The 19216-nt window shown below is 54.3% G+C and overlaps 6 protein-coding genes across 6 annotated transcripts; 4 read left to right on the forward strand and 2 right to left on the reverse strand.

The window, feature by feature from the left end:
* Nucleotides 1-509: 509 nt before the first annotated feature.
* BO70DRAFT_381122 (uncharacterized protein) lies at nt 510-1320 on the forward strand (the record flags this gene model as incomplete). The annotated part of the gene is made up of 2 exons (XM_025545445.1): nt 510-692; nt 877-1320. The coding sequence occupies 2 exons, from the start codon at nt 510-512 to the stop codon at nt 1318-1320; spliced, it is 627 nt and encodes a 208-aa protein (XP_025397375.1).
* A 366-nt stretch (nt 1321-1686) lies between these two features.
* BO70DRAFT_340427 (CMGC protein kinase) lies at nt 1687-3398 on the reverse strand (the record flags this gene model as incomplete). Its single annotated transcript, XM_025541285.1, has 5 exons — nt 1687-2043; nt 2112-2274; nt 2373-2674; nt 2776-3100; nt 3171-3398. 5 exons carry the CDS (start codon nt 3396-3398, stop codon nt 1829-1831), a joined length of 1233 nt encoding a protein of 410 aa, XP_025397376.1. The 3' UTR covers nt 1687-1828.
* Nucleotides 3399-5781: 2383 nt separating this feature from the next.
* BO70DRAFT_372654 (aquaporin) lies at nt 5782-6895 on the forward strand (the record flags this gene model as incomplete). Its single annotated transcript, XM_025544868.1, has 3 exons — nt 5782-6108; nt 6154-6454; nt 6504-6895. 3 exons carry the CDS (start codon nt 5782-5784, stop codon nt 6893-6895), a joined length of 1020 nt encoding a protein of 339 aa, XP_025397377.1.
* Nucleotides 6896-8361: 1466 nt separating this feature from the next.
* Nucleotides 8362-11181, forward strand: BO70DRAFT_411664 (uncharacterized protein; the record flags this gene model as incomplete). Its single annotated transcript, XM_025547293.1, has 3 exons — nt 8362-8666; nt 8711-10393; nt 10473-11181. The coding sequence occupies 3 exons, from the start codon at nt 8362-8364 to the stop codon at nt 11179-11181; spliced, it is 2697 nt and encodes an 898-aa protein (XP_025397378.1).
* Nucleotides 11182-12397: 1216 nt separating this feature from the next.
* On the reverse strand, nt 12398-14247 carry BO70DRAFT_340431 (uncharacterized protein; the record flags this gene model as incomplete). Its single annotated transcript, XM_025541286.1, has 2 exons — nt 12499-14247; nt 12398-12438 (listed from the first exon to the last, which is right to left on the reverse strand). Exons 1-2 carry the CDS (start codon nt 13961-13963, stop codon nt 12398-12400), a joined length of 1506 nt encoding a protein of 501 aa, XP_025397379.1. The 5' UTR covers nt 13964-14247.
* Nucleotides 14248-15981: 1734 nt separating this feature from the next.
* On the forward strand, nt 15982-17789 carry BO70DRAFT_363982 (ammonium transporter). Its single transcript, XM_025543695.1, has 5 exons — nt 15982-16073; nt 16135-16349; nt 16404-16584; nt 16629-16949; nt 16996-17789. The coding sequence occupies exons 1-5, from the start codon at nt 16065-16067 to the stop codon at nt 17698-17700; spliced, it is 1431 nt and encodes a 476-aa protein (XP_025397380.1). The 5' UTR covers nt 15982-16064; the 3' UTR covers nt 17701-17789.
* Nucleotides 17790-19216: the final 1427 nt, after the last annotated feature.

A 19216-nucleotide genomic window follows, 5' to 3' on the forward strand; every position in this document is an offset into this window, starting at 1 on the left:
TTGGGGCGCTCTGCTGCTCTGTTTTTAGGTGGCGAGTCTTTTTCTCCCCTTGATCGATATGTGGAAGGTTTACATTCAGAAAAAAAAAGGGGACTGACTAATGGTGCTTAGTTATAACATAGATTCAACGATGACCGGAGGCTGACCTTCAAGACGAGTCCAGGGCTGTGAAAGTGACAGACTAGATCTCCGATGTTCGCCCAGAACTGGCTCGATGATGGTAGTGGCGGGTAGAATGTGGGCCAGATGCCCGTCGAACTCACATGTGCGGGGATCCTCCAGTGGGCCAGGAGGTGACATGCTTCAGGAGGTGGGGGTGACCATCGCTCAGAAAAGACATAAGTAGAGACTAGGGCCCAGAGCGCTCTTGGGGGTCATATCACATCCACCTTACCTATTCCTTCTGCCTGAACCCCCCGAAATCTTCAACCCGGCCTAATAAACGAGTCCAACATAAATGAGACACCATGGACGTGATGTGGAAACCCAGACATCATGAGGTTTTCATCATGAGCGAGGGCTTTTTAGAGCGTAAAATAGAGGAACTGGATATACGGCCCTCCGCAGAGAGCAAGACAGTCGCCAAATACGAAGTGAAGGGCCTGCGTCAGATCCTACAGGAAGGCTACGAGCGAGCCGGAAGGGAGGCCACGCCGTCTAGCAACAACACGCTGGACGCAGTTTGCGACCGAGTAGGCGGATACATCTATATGTACAAGCAATCAAAAAAGAACCACCGGATGAGTCGGGCGAGGTTGCTGCAGATGTCCAAGGCGCACATGGATATCCTGCACTCTCACAAATACGAACAGGCGAGTAGACTCCCAGCCAAGGGGTGGGAGCGAATGAACCAGTTATCATTCATATCTAACCTAGCCATCGTTCGTACAAAATCCTCAGACCCCGATCGAAGAAATCTTCCAGCTGCTACTAGACAGCGACATCGTGGCGAAGCAGCGCGGCCTCGACTCGATCGACCTCGCCCGCGAGCTCTTCACCGACCTGCTCAAGATCACCACCCCAGACAACCTGCAGATCTACCACAATGCGCTCAGCAGATCGGTGATATTCGGGGAGCGACAGTCGACGCATTACCTGCGGACGCTCAACCAGAACGACACGTTCGATGATACCCTGACGAGGGATATGACGCAGTATATGAACAGCGATTTCAAGGTCCAGCTGTTTCACGATTGGTTTCCCAATGTGGATTTGGCCTCGTTTGCCGATATGCAGGTGATCAGGCCCGAGCTGGAGATGCTCAAGTGTATGAATAGCAGGGAGGTGATGGAGGATTTACTCCTGAATCTTCCACGTTGAGGGATAGCTGAGCTGGGCTTAGCTTCGGTACTATGTGTACTGCGTGATATATGATGCAGGGTAGGGATATCACTTGTAGGTAATATTTATTGAGTATTCGGTCATAAAGGGCCTTGCAAATAGGATGTCTTGATTTATAAGCTAGGGGATATTCGTGCAGGTAGAGGTATATAAACCCGTACTGTGCCGTTGCTTGGTATACCTACTAGTGGTGAAGACCCTTTCCCTTCATGTACATTCCTCATCTTTTTTTTTGAGATCTGCTGGATTGGGATTGGATTGGACGGAGAGGATATCATATAACCAACATGGTATGCATGCGGGTCCCGGGAGGGAATGGGTGATGGCTAGTTAGTTAGGGTTGGTGTGCCGAGGAGGAAGAGAGAAGGGAGTGGAGAGGGGAACCAGAACCAGATATCATCGAGACGGTGAATAAAAAAAGACAAGAGAAGATGATATGTAAATCTACCATACATCCCACCAGAAAACACATCCTCAGAAACAGAATTTACTGCACCTCATCCCGTTTCGGAATCCCTAGTCCCTCCAACAACCACTCATCGTTAATCAACTCCCTCGCTGTCGGTCGATCCTCAGGCTTCCACTGCAGGGCTTTCCGAAGAAAGCGATAGAATCCCTGCTTGTCCCTCTCCTCTTCCTTGAACTTCGCTCCCAGACTCTCCAGTGTAATGTCAGGAATTGGCGCGAGGTCTTTCCACGTGTCTGGTCATTTTATTTCACATCAGTCTCTGCTACTAATCCACAGCACATGCACATCGGGGAAGTCTTACTATTTTCATCCCAAAACACATGCCCGACTTTACTCCTCTCAACAAAGTCCCTCGGCGGGGGTCCCAGCAGGGCCACCATCTCGGCGACGTGAACACGATCAGCGAAGATATCATCCGCGTTCCAGCCTTGGAAGAGACATCGCGAGGAAACAATATCCCACGCCTGGAGCATACCATCAATCGATTAGTATCTTGTTCCAGATACAGATCCAGGATGGGAAACCCTCATTAGAGGGAAGGGCCAATTGGAGGGTAACGTACAAGCATAGCCACATTCCAAATATCTACCTTCTCATCCCAGCCCATATGAAGGATCACCTCCGGGGCGCGGTACGCGTTCGGCATGATCTCATCGAACTGTTTCTCCGTCGAGACGAACCGACATTCGCCCATGTCGCTGAGAAGGGGTAGTCCGTTGCCCGGAACGACAATCTGGCTGGTGTGGATGGTGCGTCGTCCGTCATCTAGGACTTTCCTGGGCGTGGGGGAGTTCATTTCGACCGTTTCGGCCCGGGAGAGGTATGTTGGGCTTCCGGGGAGGAGGAGATTTTTCAGTTGCAAATCTTTACAATTAGTGAGTTAGTCAGTCAGTCAGAAAGAGTCAGTGCCGCGATTTCCATCCCATCTGATGCCAAAACAGAAAGAAAGGTTAATCATAAATTACCGGTATGAATAACCCCCGCCTCAGTATGCAGCCAATCCAGGGTAGCAATCACCTGCCTCAAACACGCTTTCATCGACTCGAATTCCATGATCCTCCCCGGAAGGAAAAACAGATATTCATACAGGCTCAGCCCGAGGGGTTCGTGAACCAGACAAACATGGCGGCCATGGGGCCCGTCGATGGAAAAGTGACCTAGGAGCTTGCGGATGCAGGATTTACCAAGATGATCTGTTTGGGTCGCCTCGATGCGTTCATACACCTCGATTTCATGGTTCCGTTCTCTTCCTGTGACGTAGACTTTCAAGACGGCATATTGGGAGGTGCTCTTGGTCCAGTACAAGTAAGCAAACATCATTGTGGTGGTGGTGGTGGTGATGGTGGTGGTGAACATACACAATGTCACGACCAAGCCAGACTGTAGATGTCACACCAAATCCAATCTTTGCAACCACTTGGTACCGATCGCCCAGGACCTCCCCGATGTGCACGGGGTAGTACTTCTCTGCACTGTAGGTGGGCAAGGTCTCCTCCTCGACGGGCACCGAGGGATCGAGGACCTCGAAGCCGGAGGTGGGAAATGAGCGCAGGGGAGATGAGGTAGGCTGGGGGGTAGTGGTGGACATTCTGCGGAGCGTGAACTTGATGGGCAGCGGCTGGATGGGGTGCTTTATCCATCCCCAGGGCGCGTGCGCGCACGGACGGGCGTTCCAATTGGGCCTGGGGCGTGAAACAGCGGAAGCGAGACGCCAAAGGCGAGACATGCCTCTAGTAAATTAAGCCCGCGCCCAAGATTCCGAGGGAGCTGGGAGAGTTCAAGAGTGAAAGGCTGGATGGATGGAGGTCGGTTGTTCCCGGTCGGGCGGTTCGACGTCTTGGCACGCAAATCTCCAAATGGGGAAGTCGCAAGTCGCGAGTCGCGAGTCGATCTATCTAGACTATCTACTCCGTACCCGCCGATACTGGTGATACTATCACAAACATGTCTCAGGTGGTCCAGAAGGAGGGGTTATACCAACCAGCAAAGGCTTTGGTCTTTGCGAGGAGGCCGCGCGAGTAACATCAATATCGGAACTATATCTCGGGGTTTGTTGCAGTAACCGCGTTACGACCAAGTCATTTTGTCGATATATTATCAGCACGCTTGTCATCCTAGTTGTTCTAGTCGAGTGGCTCTGTTCAACAGCTCCAATGAGTCGCAGCTTCACTCGAAGGCTCCAATCGACAGCCAGAACGCTCATTCAGTATGTCAGCAGCGCCAACCCCACTGATATCATTGCTACTATGAATGGGCCCGAGGGCCCGAGGTTTGGAATAGCCACAACGAACATATTGAGTGCCATAGAAAAGGCAGTATGTCTCTCCCTGTTATCCCTTTATTCTCCAGTATCATTAACAATACTTAGAACCCGCGAATTACAAGTACTCAGATTCAGTATGCCCCTGCCCGACAATACATCGGAGCCAAACATCTGCTAACTCTATACAGATTACAGGGGTTCCGTGGCGCACCGTTCCTCCAAGGACCGAAATGATACCCAAAACGTAATTACAATTGGGCTCCTGACGGCAGCTGGAACTCGAAGTTGCCACTGTCCACATCCATCCCGACGGCACATTCAAGTTCTGGGCGAGCCGATGGGGGAAAGAAAAAGGCGTCGATCAGATTATGGCACGCGGTTTTTTTTTTTTTTTTTTTTTTTAAAAAAAAATATTATTACTACTATTTTATTAGCTGGATTTGTTTTTATAAAAAATATTTCTATAAAATCTTATATACTAGATTATATATTCTTACTATCAGCGGGATAAAGCCCGGATACAGGATCTGGATAAGAAGCAGATAAGAATCTGAGTAAGTACTTACTATATATTCTGGCAATCACTAAAACTGAATCTGCCAGTGGCCACTAGCTAGGAGAGATTAAGCACTCAAGCACTTAATAATTAATATCATAATTCTAAGAACTTAGTATTGTATCTATTATTTACTAGCGTCCTGCTCCTGCGTCTTAGGCTGTGTACAGGTGAAGCGTCCGGAAGCCCCTACACCCCTGAGTGATCCACTTCAATAACGAACTCCGCGGGAAGTTGGTCACAAGCGATAGGCAGCTAGCCAGATCTGAGCTAACTCTGATGCTCCACCATAAATGTCAATCAACTAAGATTTTATCGGCTTTGCCGACGGCCGGAGGCATTGTGCCTGAGGCATGACATTGACTCGACACACGTGATCCCGGCTGGGACCGGATCTGGCTAGCGTGCCACCCCGGCCGTCACATGCTGGCTTGGGCTCGTATTCAACAAACTCCGACGAGTTTGTTGGTTCTTCCTCGTCCACTCCTGTCACTCCTCGTTCTCTGCACCCCGGATGCGTCGCTGACTACATGTGCATCCGCTGTGTCACAGAGCGATGGAATCTCCCAACTGTGCGATTCTGGAGCGTTCCATTCTACGGCCTGGACCGTCTGCCGAACTGCACGCTTCAGGACAACCCCCGGGGTAACCGATGACAGTCCCGTGAGGACTACCGGGCTTTGTATCACTCAATTTCAGACCTGCGTTGGATCTGGTAGCAAGAGGCGGTAGCAAGGAGCGCGTGTTGGGCCTGCACATTTCAATTCCATCCAAGAATCCGAGATGGCTGAGCAAGGCATCTCAGCTGTCACCATCGCTGCGTTCCCTCCCTCGTGATATACTTCCCAGACGGGTCGGTTTGCCTGGTTCACGCCGCCACAGAGCAGGGCCAGAACCACCCGTCCGCTCTACCTCTACGTCAACCATGGTCACAAACAAGCCATCGGGTTCTACTCGGGCATTCTCATATGTGGGTTTCGTAAACCGCATTAGACGCGGGCTTCATCATCGACTCGGCGTCGCTGGAAGCGGTCGTGACGTCGAGTCCGGCTGGCCAGCTGCTGGTGGAAGTATAAAGCGCGTAGCTGCCAGGCAATTGCTGTGCCTCCTCCATCATCCCCCTAGCTTCTTCCTCAGTAACGTAATCTCAAGATGAAGGTGCAACAATGGTTCTCTGCCCGGCGCCGGGGCAAGGGTACGGCGCCCGTCATCACTCCCACCCATAGCCAGCTTCCCATGCTCCATCTCGCCGACACTACCAGGAACAACGTCATCGCGGTCGTGGGCGAGTTTGTCGGCACTTTTCTCTTCCTCTTCTTCTCGTTCGCCGGGACGCAGGTATCCAACACCCCGAAGCCGGCCGCGGGGGCCAATCCCGACACGTCGAATCTGCTGTACTCGTCTCTCTGCTTTGGCTTTTCGTTGATGGTCAATGTGTGGGCATTTTACCGCGTCACCGGGGGATTGTTCAATCCGTCGGTATGTCTGATTACCAACGATGGATTGGATGGTGCTGATTGTTAGGTCACATTGGCCCTGTGCCTGGTGGGTGGACTGTCCCCTATCCGCGGGGTGCTGGTCTTCGGCGCGCAGCTGGTGGCAGGAATCGCGTCTGCCGGGGTAGTCAGTGCGCTGTTCCCCGGACCCTTGAACGTCACCACTCGCTTGGGCGGCGGCACCTCCATCTCACAAGGACTGTTCATCGAGATGTTCCTGACAGCTCAGCTGGTGCTTGTCATCATCATGTTGGCCGTGGTGAAACACAAGTCCACATTCCTAGCCCCGGTGGGAATCGGCCTGGTATTCTTCGTCACGGAGTTGGTCGGTGAGTTTTTCTATAACCCTCGACCAAGGTATAATCCTAACTCGTGCAGGCGACTACTACACCGGTGGCTCGCTTAATCCGGCACGCTCCCTCGGCCCCGATGTCATCAACCGCAATTTCCCGGGGTATCACTGGATATATTGGGTCGGACCGCTGCTTGGAAGTCTGTTAGCGTGTGGTTTCTTCACCTTCCTGAGGCTCGCCCAGTACCATACCGTCAACCCGGGCCAGGACTTCAATGAATGGGAGGCCAAGAATGGTCCGGGGTCGTGGGATGTGTCGATGCACCGTCCGTCGTTCTTCTCCGAATCGACCACGGTGGACCGGGTGCAGTCCCCGTCGGGCAGACCGAGCCACCCGACGCCGAGCAACTCGCACGGGCCCAGTAACTCACATGGCGGTGGCCCTCTCTCCATCCCTCATGGGGCGGAGCAGGTCTAGATCGGTGATGGTATGCGGGATGGACGGACAGACGTGTTGGATAGAGATGCAGTGGACTGCTGATGATTCCAGCCGCGTGTCGATGATCAAATGTGATCGATCCATGGTCGGTGGCCGAGGAGGTTGATGAAACTACTCCGCACACAAGGCGGAGCAATTGGCCGAGACGCGATAACCACGTGACCGGTGCGGGGTAACGCAAACAGGGCAAACAGACAAAACACAACAAACAGCCATTGTTGTCGAGGACTTCCTTTCTTTCCTTTCTCTGTTTTCCTCCATGTAATTCCCTACCAGCTTAATTATAATTGATCTGGCTCTAGTGCTGCTTCACGCAGAAGTCGGGTTTATCTTGCAACCGGGAGGAAGAAAGGGGCGCAGTAGATCCACTCGGGCACCTCGCCAATGGTCGCGTGGGGGCCGCCAACGCCGATACTGGTGATACTATCAGGGGCAGCCTGATCCTCCAATATTAGCCACAGTCCATACTCAAGAATTCATGCAAGGCTTTCACGATGAATGGAACGCATGCATAAGTCGTGAAGACAACACTGGGCGGACATCCCAAGCTCCACCCATCGTCCTGATCGCGTATTCTGTGGGATTGTTGAGCTGATGTTCTTTACATCTGGACGCTGTGGAATAGTGCTAATATCAGGACAGTGATTAAGCCATACCAGAATGGCTATTATGGGAACTATGACCGATTCTGGCTTTGTTTCCTGCGTGCCACCGAGCAATCCTTCTCTGGCCGTCAGCCTTTCCAAGTTATGGGTTCGGACTGAATTGGCATTGGAAGCGCATATGGACGCCTGAATCCGAGGGCCTTCCATGAGTGTTCATAGTATTCTCACATCAACGGCCCAGGCTCGTGGCTTATGCGGAGTGTCTGCGTCTATGTGGCTATTACGCAGACCAGCAAGCCACCTCATAGTGAGGCTGATATCAATTCTTCCGCCGAGCTGACCAGCTAGTAATGACATTGACACGAGCAAGACGATGCAATCAACCACCGAGTCAGTCCATAAGCACTAGACAAATCACGGCGTGTAGTAATTCAGGAACAACAGATTGGCGGAGCATTCGTTCCCCAGGCCGTCTTTGGGGGCGGAGGATCTGTTTCATTACACTGAGCCGATCTTGCACGCATGGAGATCGCTCCCCAATCCACCCACCAATTGCCATCCTACTGCGGCTGAATACTAAATTTGTACCTGCAGTAGCCATCATTCCGGTCCCAGAAATACTGCTCTCTGCCTCGGATTTCGCTTCTGGATGTGGGACGGAGCAGCCTTGCACGATTCATACTGATACTTTTGGCCCTCTGGGGGCCAAAACTACGCACGCTGCACATCGGCCACACTTTTATAGAAATGGCCTTCCTCTTCCAATGCCAAGCAAACCAACATTCATTCCCTCTTTGATTTTGTTGCTAAGTCGCTCTTTTGACTGTCCTTACATCGGACATGCCTCTCTTTACCACAAAAGCCCTGCTGGCTGGGGTCTTGGCGAGCAGCCTTGTGTCGCCTTCTTTGGGACTGACCCTGTCGTTGCATCCAAGCTCGTCAGTCGTTGCGGGCGCCTCAGAGAGCCATTCGTGGCATCCGGACCCGGAGTCGACTGCGACTACAAGCACAAGCACCGCGATATACTCGCCGCCTAGTTTGGGCTCTGCGGAGACGTCGACCAGGGACAACGATGCAGGCTCTGTTTTATTCTTTCACACATCTGGAATCAGCACGGCCTTGAGCCCAACATCTTTGTCCCACAGGTTAGTCTATCCAACCGAAATTTATGATGTTCTAACGGAAGCAGTGTGATCGGGTCGTCTACTGAATACACTCTTTCCATCCCCCACTCAACTCCGAAGAGCTCTTCGACGCAACGTTTCTCCCAGGCCACTAGCCTGTCCGTTCATTCTCAATCCGTGGACTCTTCCACAAGGCCCACGAGCTCTTTAGTTTACACGAGCTCGCCTGTTGTCTCCCCTTCTGTCGACTCTGCGAGCTCCACAACGTCTTCTCTCGGGTCCACCAGCACCCCAAGCTCAAGTCATACTGCTTCGAAGCCCTCAAGCTCGAAGCTTGTTCACGCAGAGTCCACTATTCAGTCGAGCTCGGTGACTCCCACGTCAAAACCTCACACTGAGACGTCCTATACATCTGACACTTCGACGTCCTCGACTTCGACTTCAACCGCTTCAACGAGCTCAACTACGTCGACTTCTACCTCCAGCACTTTAAGCTCGACGCATCATTCGGAGTCTTCCACTTCCACGCCAGTTATTTCCACAAGCTCTCCGGTCCGGACCGCATCTCACACAGCGAGCCACTCCGCTCCTAGCTCGTCAAGCACGGAATCAACATTTACTGGTAACACAAGCACATCTTCCACGTCCACTGGTTCAAGCATATCTTCACCTACTAGCTCAAGCACGTCCTCGTCCACCACCTCAAGCACGACCTCGGAAGCCACCAGTAGCAGCGGAACTATCACGACCGCCCCCACAACAGGCTCCTCCACAACGACCGCCAGCACCTCCACATCGTCGTCCGTTGACGTTTTCTCCACCCTCAAGCACGTCTACAAGCTCGTAAAGGAGGCATACCCACTGATCAAAAAATGGATGAAGGACCCCAAGTCGGTGAAGGCCACCGATGTCGCCAAGGTCGTTTATCGCGCCGCCACCGTTGCTGACGACGCGCTTGACATCCTCGGCGCACCCGGGGGTAGCGAGAGCTCAAGCGGCAGCGGCTCTAGCGGTGACTGCTCCAGTGGGGGAGGACTGCTGGGAGATATTGTCGGAATCGTGAGCTGCATCTCCAGCAGTGCGGGCGATATCGCCTCTGCGATTGAGGGGGCTGCTTCGGGGACCGAGAGCGAGATTGACGACGCCGTCAGCAGCGTATCCTCCCTCTTTGACGCTCTTCAGACCGAAGCGAGTGCTTTGAGCTCCGCAGACGCGACGATGACCACTTCTGCCGCAACTGAAACAGGCTCCGTGACCACCACTACGGACGCTTCCAAGTCTGACTCGACTGTGTCCACTTCAACTTCTACCACTTCAACCTTGTCCCCGACCTCGTCTTTGGCCAGCTCCACGACTACTCACTCACCCAGCGTGTCTGCCAAATCAAGCACCGATGCCTCATCCTCGGCCAAGGTATCCACCAAGCCCGAGAGCACAACAACTTCAGGAATGCTCAAGGACGAGAGAACATCTATTTCGGAATCTTCTTCTGCCACCTCCGGGTCTTCCTCGCATCTACACAGCGGAAGCAGCACCATTGTAACCTCGTCCAAATCCGCGACCAAGGAGAGCTCCACGAAAACTGATACCACATCAACCATCACCGTGCACACGATCAGCGAAACCGGCAGCACAACAAGTCACAGCTCGACTGTCACGGCCTCTCCCTCCCGCAACCAGACCGCTACCACCCTCATCACATCTTACACGTCCACCACAAGCGACACCTCCCCGCTGTGCACCAACTTGTAAGCCTCCCATCCACCGATTCCATCCCCCGATCACATTCCCCGGTCAAATCCCCCACTAACCAGCCCTCCCCCCCAGCGCGGACCCCGATTCCGGCACCGACACAGACTACTGCGTCTGCACGCTCCCAGACGGGGACTACACGACGCTGTCTCTCCTCCCTTCCAGCAGCGGATGCTCCTACACGTCCATCCCCAGCGCAACAGCCACCAAAACCAGCACCAAAAAGTCCTCCACCAGCACTACCACCACAACAACCGGCCCCTTCACGACCTCCTTCGTCGACGGCGACGTGATCGTCTGCGCCAGCGCAACGCTCAGCTACTTCGAATACAGCACCACAACATTCACCTACACCAAATGCGCCGGCAGCAGCACAACCATCAAAACCGGCACGCACTCCACCACAACAACCGCGTCCGCGACCCCCACCGCACGCATGATCATCGCATACGAAGCCGCCGTCCTCGAAAGCCTCTGGGCCTTCTTCACGCCCGCGATGGACAAAACCATCAGTCTATGCGACGGCTCGATCGGCGAGAAGTCCGCCAGCGGGAGCATCGTAGTCGACGACCCGCCGTATCCGGACGGGACGTATGATCTGGACTTCAAGGTGCATGGGCTGTCCGGGTGCGTGTATACGGGGACGCATACGGAGCCCGGCACGTTCAAGTGTACGGATTTGGATGAGGTGCAGTGTAGTGGGATTGTGGGGGCGAAGGTCAAGGATTGTTATGAGTTTGCTGGGGTGGATATGTACAAGGAGAAGATTTTGTGTGAGTGGTGAGTGGTGAGGTCTTTACAGGGGGGTGGATGGATGGATGGATAGGTAGGGATTAAGTTGGATATACAGATTAGTGTGTGTATGTGTTTGAGATTTTGAGATTTTGGATCGATTGATAAGTAGTATATATCATTCTAATCACTACTTTTTCTGCCCTGGTCCTATAACCCATCGTTTGTACCTGTATCCGTCCCCTTGGTGGTGTCTGCATCTGATTTCAATTCCGTATGGTTGCTCTGTGACCTGTGTAGACTTAGTACTGCGGCACAGCCCATTCTCCAACACAGAGAACAACAGTGTAACCACATCTGATCGAAGTATATGATTCACACTAGTAACTAAGCCTAAACCCAAACCCCAAACCCACCATCTACGTATCTACAGTATCTACATATCTACGTATTCACCTCAATATCACACCTGGGATATACTCTCAAGTACAACATTATATATTCTACCTGGATATATAGATAATAAACTCGTTGTATCATGATGGATAATAACCTCGGGACGGGGGGAGGGTTCCGTATACTCGGGGCGGAATGTACTCCATAAGGAAGATCTCGAGGGCTAGATGCTTATCTTATCTTATCCTGGTATGTAGGTGAAGAGTGAGAGTGAGAGTGGGAGTGAGAGTGAGAATGAGAGGGATGGGATAGTCGGAGTCAGTCAGTCAGTCAGTCAGTCAGTCAGTCAAATTCAGTACAGTTACAGTTACAGTTACAACTACAGTCAGACTTGGGGGTCAGATTCAGATTCAGAGTGCGAGTCCGATCCAGCTTCAGCTTCAGCGGCAGCCCTGCTCACGAACATCGCATTCACGTGGCACTTCCTGCAAGTAAGAAATTAGCCCTTTAGTGCTGAAAATCCTTACAATTCCAAGAACACCCCAAATCCCACAAATCCCTCAGGATCATCACAGGATCACGGGATTCCTAGGTGACACATACAGTAGTGTGATCCTTCGTGATCCTTCACAATGGAAGGTTTCGTTTGATGTCATGGTTCGTTTGCTTTGGGGCTATTTCTTCATTCATGGGTGAGTAGTTATATTCGTTGGATATCGTACGTCGTGTGGACAGTACTAGTACCTAGTATATATACCTTACCTACCTATGCTAAGACGGGTATAAGACATATCTTAGGGAGGGAGTATTGCGTTAAAAGAAGAAAAAAAAAAAAAAACAATCAAATAGGTATCTAAACAATCCTACCCTGCCTAGCCAAGATGATAATCCAACAACGCCTTCTCCCAAACGCCTTCCGCGAGATCCACTCCCCCAGTCCCACTTCCACTCCCAAACCCACTGCTACTCGCACTCCCCCACTCCCCCCCCACCACCACCACCCCCACCCCTCCCATCCTCCGATACCAAATGCCAATCTTCCGATCATCCGGCAAAATGTTAACATGAATGGAATCAATCCTAGCGGCCTCGGGAACCAAATCCCCCGGCAATAAGCCCTCCGACTCAATCTCAATCAAGCGTTCAAGAACCAAAACCGCCCCGGGGGTCGTCCACAGCCCCTCCTGGCGCTGACAGCTCCTGAGTAAAAGTAACGCTTCGCGACGGATATACCAGTCCCGACACTTGAACGCACAGAAGAAGAGAGGGGCGATGATGCCCATTCCAATAGAGAAGGAGGGCATATTCGACTGTGCGGTAGAGGAGATGAGGAGGGTCTTGGCGAGGGCGACGGCGTGGCCGAAATGCAAGTGGAAGGCGTCGAAGCGCGATTCGGCGCCGCCGAGACGGTTCTCGGAGGCGGCCATGATGTAGATAGTTTCGCTCCAGAGTTTGAGGACGGTGAGGATGGTTTGGTCGCGGAGGGGGAGGAGGGAGGGGGAGGGTTGGGTGAGGAGGGGGTCGAGTTCGGAGGTCCAGTGTTGGAGTTTGTTGAGGATGGCCATGCGTTTGGTGTCGAGGACGGTGCAGTAGCCTGGCGGGGAGGAGTCGGGGGGTCGCGGGGAGAGGACGAGCCGGCCGAGGCTGACCAGCAGGTTGCCTGCCTTGTCGAGGGAGTCGATGCGGTCTTCCATGCTGAGGTCGTTGATTTCCATGTAGGGCATGTTGAAGCGGTTGTCGTCTTGCTCGATGAAGACTTCGTCGGCGAAGGTGGACCATTGGAGTTGGAGACGCGCGAAGACTTTCATGAGTACGGCCCCGGTGGTGGAATAGCCGATTGGGTCGGTGGTCTTCCATTCGCGGAGCAGCTTGAGGCCGCCGCGGAGGTGGGTGCAGGCGAGGTGGGTGTCGCCCTGGAGGAACATGAAGGAGACGAAGAGCACGCAGGTCACAAGGGTGATCTCCATGTTGGAGCGGGAGGGGAGGCGGCCGCCGGTGAGCTGGTGACGCAGCGAGGTGATTGCCTTGGCGCACTGCTGGAGGGGGAGACGGGTGTCGGAGAGGCCCTGGCCGGAGCTGGTGCGCTCGAAGTTCCAGTGCAGGGCGCTGAGGGCGATGGCGGCGTGGCGGACGGCGGGCTCGGCCTCGGTGACCTGGTGGACGAGGCGCAGCCAGAAGTCGTCGTCGAAGTAGCCGGAGCATTGGAAGGCGGTGCTGCGGCGGAAGAAGTCGAGATACCACCGCTCCTGGCGGGTGAGGTCGACCTGGTTGGTGTGGAGGATCAGATCGGACACCAGCGACGGCATGATCACCGCGGGGGGCGACGTGCTGCCGGTGGACGAGGGCGTCGACGACAGCAGCCGGAGCCGTGAGGCGCGGGTCCTCCGGTCGAGGGTCTGCTGGTATCCATCGCAGACGCGGCCGGTGGTGCTGCACATGAGGCAGATGGGACGGGTTTCATCGCACTTCTTATGACGGATCCTAGAAGGCCAGCGTCAATGAGGAGGACCCCGCACGGTGCCGGCTTTCGTGCGTAGTAGCGTACCTGCATGTCCGACACCCAGTGCGCACTTTGGTGTGACTGACCCGAGTCCGCTTGCGCGGGGGAGGTGGTTGGGCGCCCATGGTTGAGGACATGAGTCTGGGTGTGGCCAAGCCTTGAGCGGGGATATAAGTAGTAGTAGAAGGATTAGTCGGGCGATCGACAGAGTGGAATCAGGAGACACATAGCAGGAAGGAATGCAGGAATGAAGGAAGCAGAAGCAAGCCAGGATGAGCTGCAACCCGCAGGCGGGCAAGGCACTAAGGCTTCCTGTTGCCGTTAGTCAGCCTGCCGGTTTTGGGGGCGACGAGTCCCGATTGGCGCCGCTCCAGGAATAGTTATACTTGCCATCACCCATCACCCCAGCTCTGGCACGTGGGTGATGCCCATCGTGTTCGAAAGGGGCGTCGGGTCTGACATGTCTCCGAAGCTTCCGGGAGATCCTCACCACGGAGACGGGAGGAAGGCGTCCACCGGGTGGGTTTGCACCTGTCGCTTCCCCAGTCTGTACGGAGTATGGCTGTCCCTGCACTGCCATCGGCCAGGGGCGCCTGGTAGCCCTGGCGTCTGCCTCGCCCTCCGATCAGTACGAGCGTCGCCGCTCCCAGGTCAGCTGGAGGCGCGTGGTAGCTGGACTTAGTACTTATTACGACTCATGCACTGGGCTAGGGTATGGAGTGGCCATGGAGCTAGTCTAGACGACCATTCCTTCCCCTCGTGTCTGAATCCTTCGCGCCGCTCCCCTTGCTGCAAGGTGGGTATCCTCAGCCGATGCACCTGGGCCTTCGGCATCTAATAAGAATCCGAGTTTCACATCTCAATATTGTCTCATTCCTGGCCCCTCCGTCTCTCCCGTGATAATCTACCGCGATGATCGTCCATGATCGATGGCCGCGAGGAAAAGGATCTCTCCCCTGCAACACCGTTAGAGAAAAGCCCCATCATCTGCAGCATGAGGTCAAGCGATATGGGATGTATATCCCTTGACTGACGTCAGAAGAGGACGTGGCATCGTGGGTGCCTGGACCGAACAGCGCTGAAACGGGTACTCACATACCAGACCTGCACACTGACGGCAGATGGATACGGACTACATATTGTCTCATCCTCAGCCCCAATTGCGCATCCTTGGGTTGCCTTCGGCGTAGGATGGACCGGCTGCTGGCGAGGGAGTATGCAGGCGTTCTTTTCACGTCACCCGATCGTTCAGCTAGCAGTCAGCTAGCAGCCACGGCTTCGTATATCACGGCCCCTAGCCCACGAGGGGCGGATGCGAGATCTGGGAGGCCATGTGTGATCATGGTGCTGATGCAAGCCACCAGAGATCGGAATCGCTAGGGGAGATGGCAGCATCGCCAGAGTCCAGGCTGTCCGACAGTCCGACAGTCCGACACCCCGCTAACTATTACTGTCTCTTTCTGGTAGTTAGCATTGTGGGCACCTTCTGCTGGTTATCTCTCGCCAATCACTGCCCCCAGTGGCCATGGATGGGTAGCAGTTTGCTATCGCCTCCAGCTGGTCAGGCCCTAAACCGCAGAGGGATGTAGGATCCGGGGAGGGCGACGGAGCCAATCAGTCGCGGATGATCGGGGGCTGCGGGCTATCTTATCAGGCTGCCAGGCCCTTGGGGATGATCGCCCATCTTGGCACTCGATATCCCCTCGCGATACAACCAACCATGACGGAAACTTTTGCTCAACCAAGAGTCACCAGCGACGAGGCCGGGTATTTGAAGTCCTGGGGTTCTTGGCTGCGAGATAACAACAACGACGCTGGGCGGGTCGGAGTGACTCATGGCCCACGCCTCTGGCAATGAAATGGATCCAGCCAAGCAGGACCTGCAGTCGAAGCGCAAGGGAGAGATAAATTCCGAGTCACAACTTCTGTTGGCCGCTCTCCACAGTCTCCAAAACAATCTCAACCTCACCAGAGACTGAGACCCTTGACCAGCTCGATCGGACACGTTGTGATTCAGCTCTTTCGCACGAGCCTGCGCCATGGCTGAGGTCCGTCCTCCAGATCCAATAAACCATTCGAAGCACAAACTGACTGGCAGCGTGCTGACAGCCAGTCTACAATGCCTCCATGCCCGAGGGCGGCGATCCGACCAAGGTCGACGTGAACGCGCAATATACAGGCTTCGAGTACAACTACACCTACATCATCACCTGTGTCTTCGTCGTCTTCCTCATCCTACCCGGGATTGGGCTGCTCTACGGCGGTCTGGCGCGGAGGAAACACGCGCTAGCCTTGCTATTCCAGTCGTTCATGGTTCTTGCGGTGTAAGTCGGCGGCTCTGTGACCTGTCATCTGTCCGATGGGCTGATCGAATGCAGATCCACGTTCCAGTGGCTATTCTGGGGCTATTCTCTTACCTATTCGAGAGATGGAGGCCCTTTCATCGGCACGCTCAAGAACTTTGGCCTGATGGAGGTCATGGTGGCGCCCTCGCCCGGCTCCGCCGTGATCCCGGAGGTCGTGTTCTGTCTGTTCCAGCTCCTCTTTTGCGCATGCACAGTACGTCACCTCCCGCGGCCGAAAACAACTACTAAAAGTAGCAGGTGATGATCGTCGTTGGAGGTGCATTCGAAAGAGGTGGCATCATGCCGTCTTTGGTCTTCAGCTTCTTCTGGGCCACCCTTGTGTACTGCCCCCTAGCCCGGTGGACATGGAGCAGTAACGGGTGGCTATACAACCTGCCGGCGATCGATTTTGCGGGCGGCGGTCCCGTGCATATTGCCTCTGGCTGCGCAGCCTTGGCATACGCTTTGATTTTGGGCAAACGTCGGGGCTATGGAGAGCCTTCACTCCGCAAACCGCACAACACGACGTTGGTATTTATCGGAACCGTGCTGATTTGGACTGGGTGGTTAGGGTTCAACGTACGTTAATCATAACTTAATGCCCGATCATGGTTAACAATGACAGGGCGGTTCGAGTCTGAATGCGAGCATGCGCGCCATGGTGGCCGTCTTCAACACAAACACCGCAGGGTGTATGGGGATCCTCGGATGGGTGATCGTCGACATGATCAAGCACAAGGGCAAGTACACATTGGTTGGTGCGTGCGAAGGAGCCATCGCCGGTCTGGTCGGGATCACTCCAGCTGCCGGCTGCGTGTCCCTGTGGCTCGCCGCATGCATTGGCTTCATCACCAGCGTCGTCTGTGCCTCTCTGCAGAACGTGAACGAATGGATTGGCGTGGACGAGGGTCTGGATGTATTCAAACTACATGGCATTGGTGGTATGGTGGGTGCTTTCTTGACAGGCTTGTTCGCGAGCGAGAAGATCTCGGCTCTGGATGGGAGCTCTCTGTCACCTGGCGCCATTGATGGGAACGGGATCCAGGTGGCCAAGCAGCTAGCGGAGATTTGCGCCATCGCCTCATACTCGTTTGTCGTCTCCTCCGCGCTGCTACTGATTCTTAAATATATCCCGGGCATGCACCTGCGGGTGGACGAGGAGGATGAACTGCTGGGACTCGATCGAACTCTGTTCTTCGATGAGCAGATCGGGGACTGGTCCATGACTGCTCACGCTCACGGCAGTACTAGCCCGACCTTGATCGGGGTATCGAAGGATTCATCTGCCTCGGTCAAGGAGTGTCGAGAGAGGAAGACCAGCGATGTATAGAACAGATAGAGTATTTTAGATCAATATTGTTCCCTGGTTCATCTGCAGGTTGACGTAACGATACGGCGATCTGCTCAATTCGGGTTGAAGTGGCAAGTCATGGAGTATCTTGTCGCCTATCGATGCAGGTCTGATAGTTGTGCAGGTTTGACTTAACATAGGACAATGCGAGCAATGTCGGCTATCCCGTGTGTATTGAGTTCACTTTAGCTTTCTATTTAAGGCACGCATCTTATTATATCTGCAAAACATCGGCAATTAGTTTCTTTCTTTCGACAGGCCACATGACCCCCTAATTAGAAACTGAATCAAACTGGCCAGCGACACTGACCATGATCTGCGGAATGCTGCACGGCTGAGCCAAGCATGTGGGTAGCGGATCTATCTGCCGGGCTTGTTTATGCTCCGACACTGATGCATTCCTCTTGATACTCCGCAAAATGGCCAGAGGACAATGAGCTTGGACAGCTCCAGGTAATAAAGTTGGCCTCCCGAGTAGCCTCGTGTTGCATCCGTCCCGGCTGCCGTCCCCGGGCAATAACCCCGCTGTCCTGTTTACCAGATGCTATGGCAACTGTGTGCCTCGGCCAACTCACATGCTGTGCCACCACCGACCTGCAGGCAAACCCAGTGCACGATCCCACCTGCCAAGCTGCAGGGTTCTAGGCACAGACGATAGCAGTCGTAGGTATGTACCTCGCCAGGTAACCTGCATAAGGCCTCTTCCGGTGACGGACGATCATTGAGAGTGGTTCCCCGGGACGGGAGGCTGGACGAGTTGACAGATCAGGGTTTTCGGGTGCCATCAAGGCGATGGAGTGTCGATCAGCAGACCGAAGGCCGCGCAACGGAGGTGTCGCGGTGTCGTCAGCGCAGGATGCGCCCGTGCAAGTTGAAGGCAGAGGAAGGCGGGGGAATCGCCGACCGTGCCAGCGGCCAATCAGGCGGGCGGATGGCGCAAGCGGGCTTGGGAGCTTACGTCAAGCGGCCCGGGGTAGCATTTTTGCCTGGAAGAGACATTCCTGGCCTGGGCCGGGCGGGCGAGACCCTGGCTTAATCTATTCGAGATTGCGCGGTGGGGTCTCATTTGGGACCTCCGGACTGCCGGCGGAGGCTTTCCTTCAACCGTTCAAGAGATTGAAGACTGCTGTTGAACAATCTTCTGAGCTGTTGACTGCTCGATCACAGACGATGGTAATGCGGAAGAGAAGACTGTGTCTGGTGTGTGGTGCCTGGTGTACGGAGTAGAGAGGGAGGGGAAAAGAAGCAACGCAGAAGCAGGAACTGCTCACCCGGTTCCGACCTTACCCGAACGAGCCTACGGCAGCCTTAGGCCTGCATCGGTCGCGTCAGCCGTTCCCGTCTTATCTAACTTTGGAGCGTAACTTTCGCTCTCGCCCTCGCCGTCCGTCTGTCACTTTACTTTCTTTCTTTCTCCCCTTCCCTTCATCCTTCTATCCTTCTATCCCCACCCTCCTCCCGCCCAGTCTTCTGGCTGTCCTGCCTCCCCCCCCCT

This window comes from Aspergillus heteromorphus (genome assembly GCF_003184545.1).
Source record: "Aspergillus heteromorphus CBS 117.55 chromosome Unknown BO70scaffold_21, whole genome shotgun sequence".
NCBI classification, from domain to species: domain Eukaryota; kingdom Fungi; phylum Ascomycota; class Eurotiomycetes; order Eurotiales; family Aspergillaceae; genus Aspergillus; species Aspergillus heteromorphus.

Coding starts and splice junctions, on each gene's coding strand:
- BO70DRAFT_363982 (XM_025543695.1), top strand. Junction 16,350..16,403: donor TCGTTCATGGTTCTTGCGGT/GTAAGTCGGCGG, acceptor GATCGAATGCAG/ATCCACGTTCCAGTGGCTAT. Junction 16,585..16,628: donor TCCTCTTTTGCGCATGCACA/GTACGTCACCTC, acceptor TAAAAGTAGCAG/GTGATGATCGTCGTTGGAGG.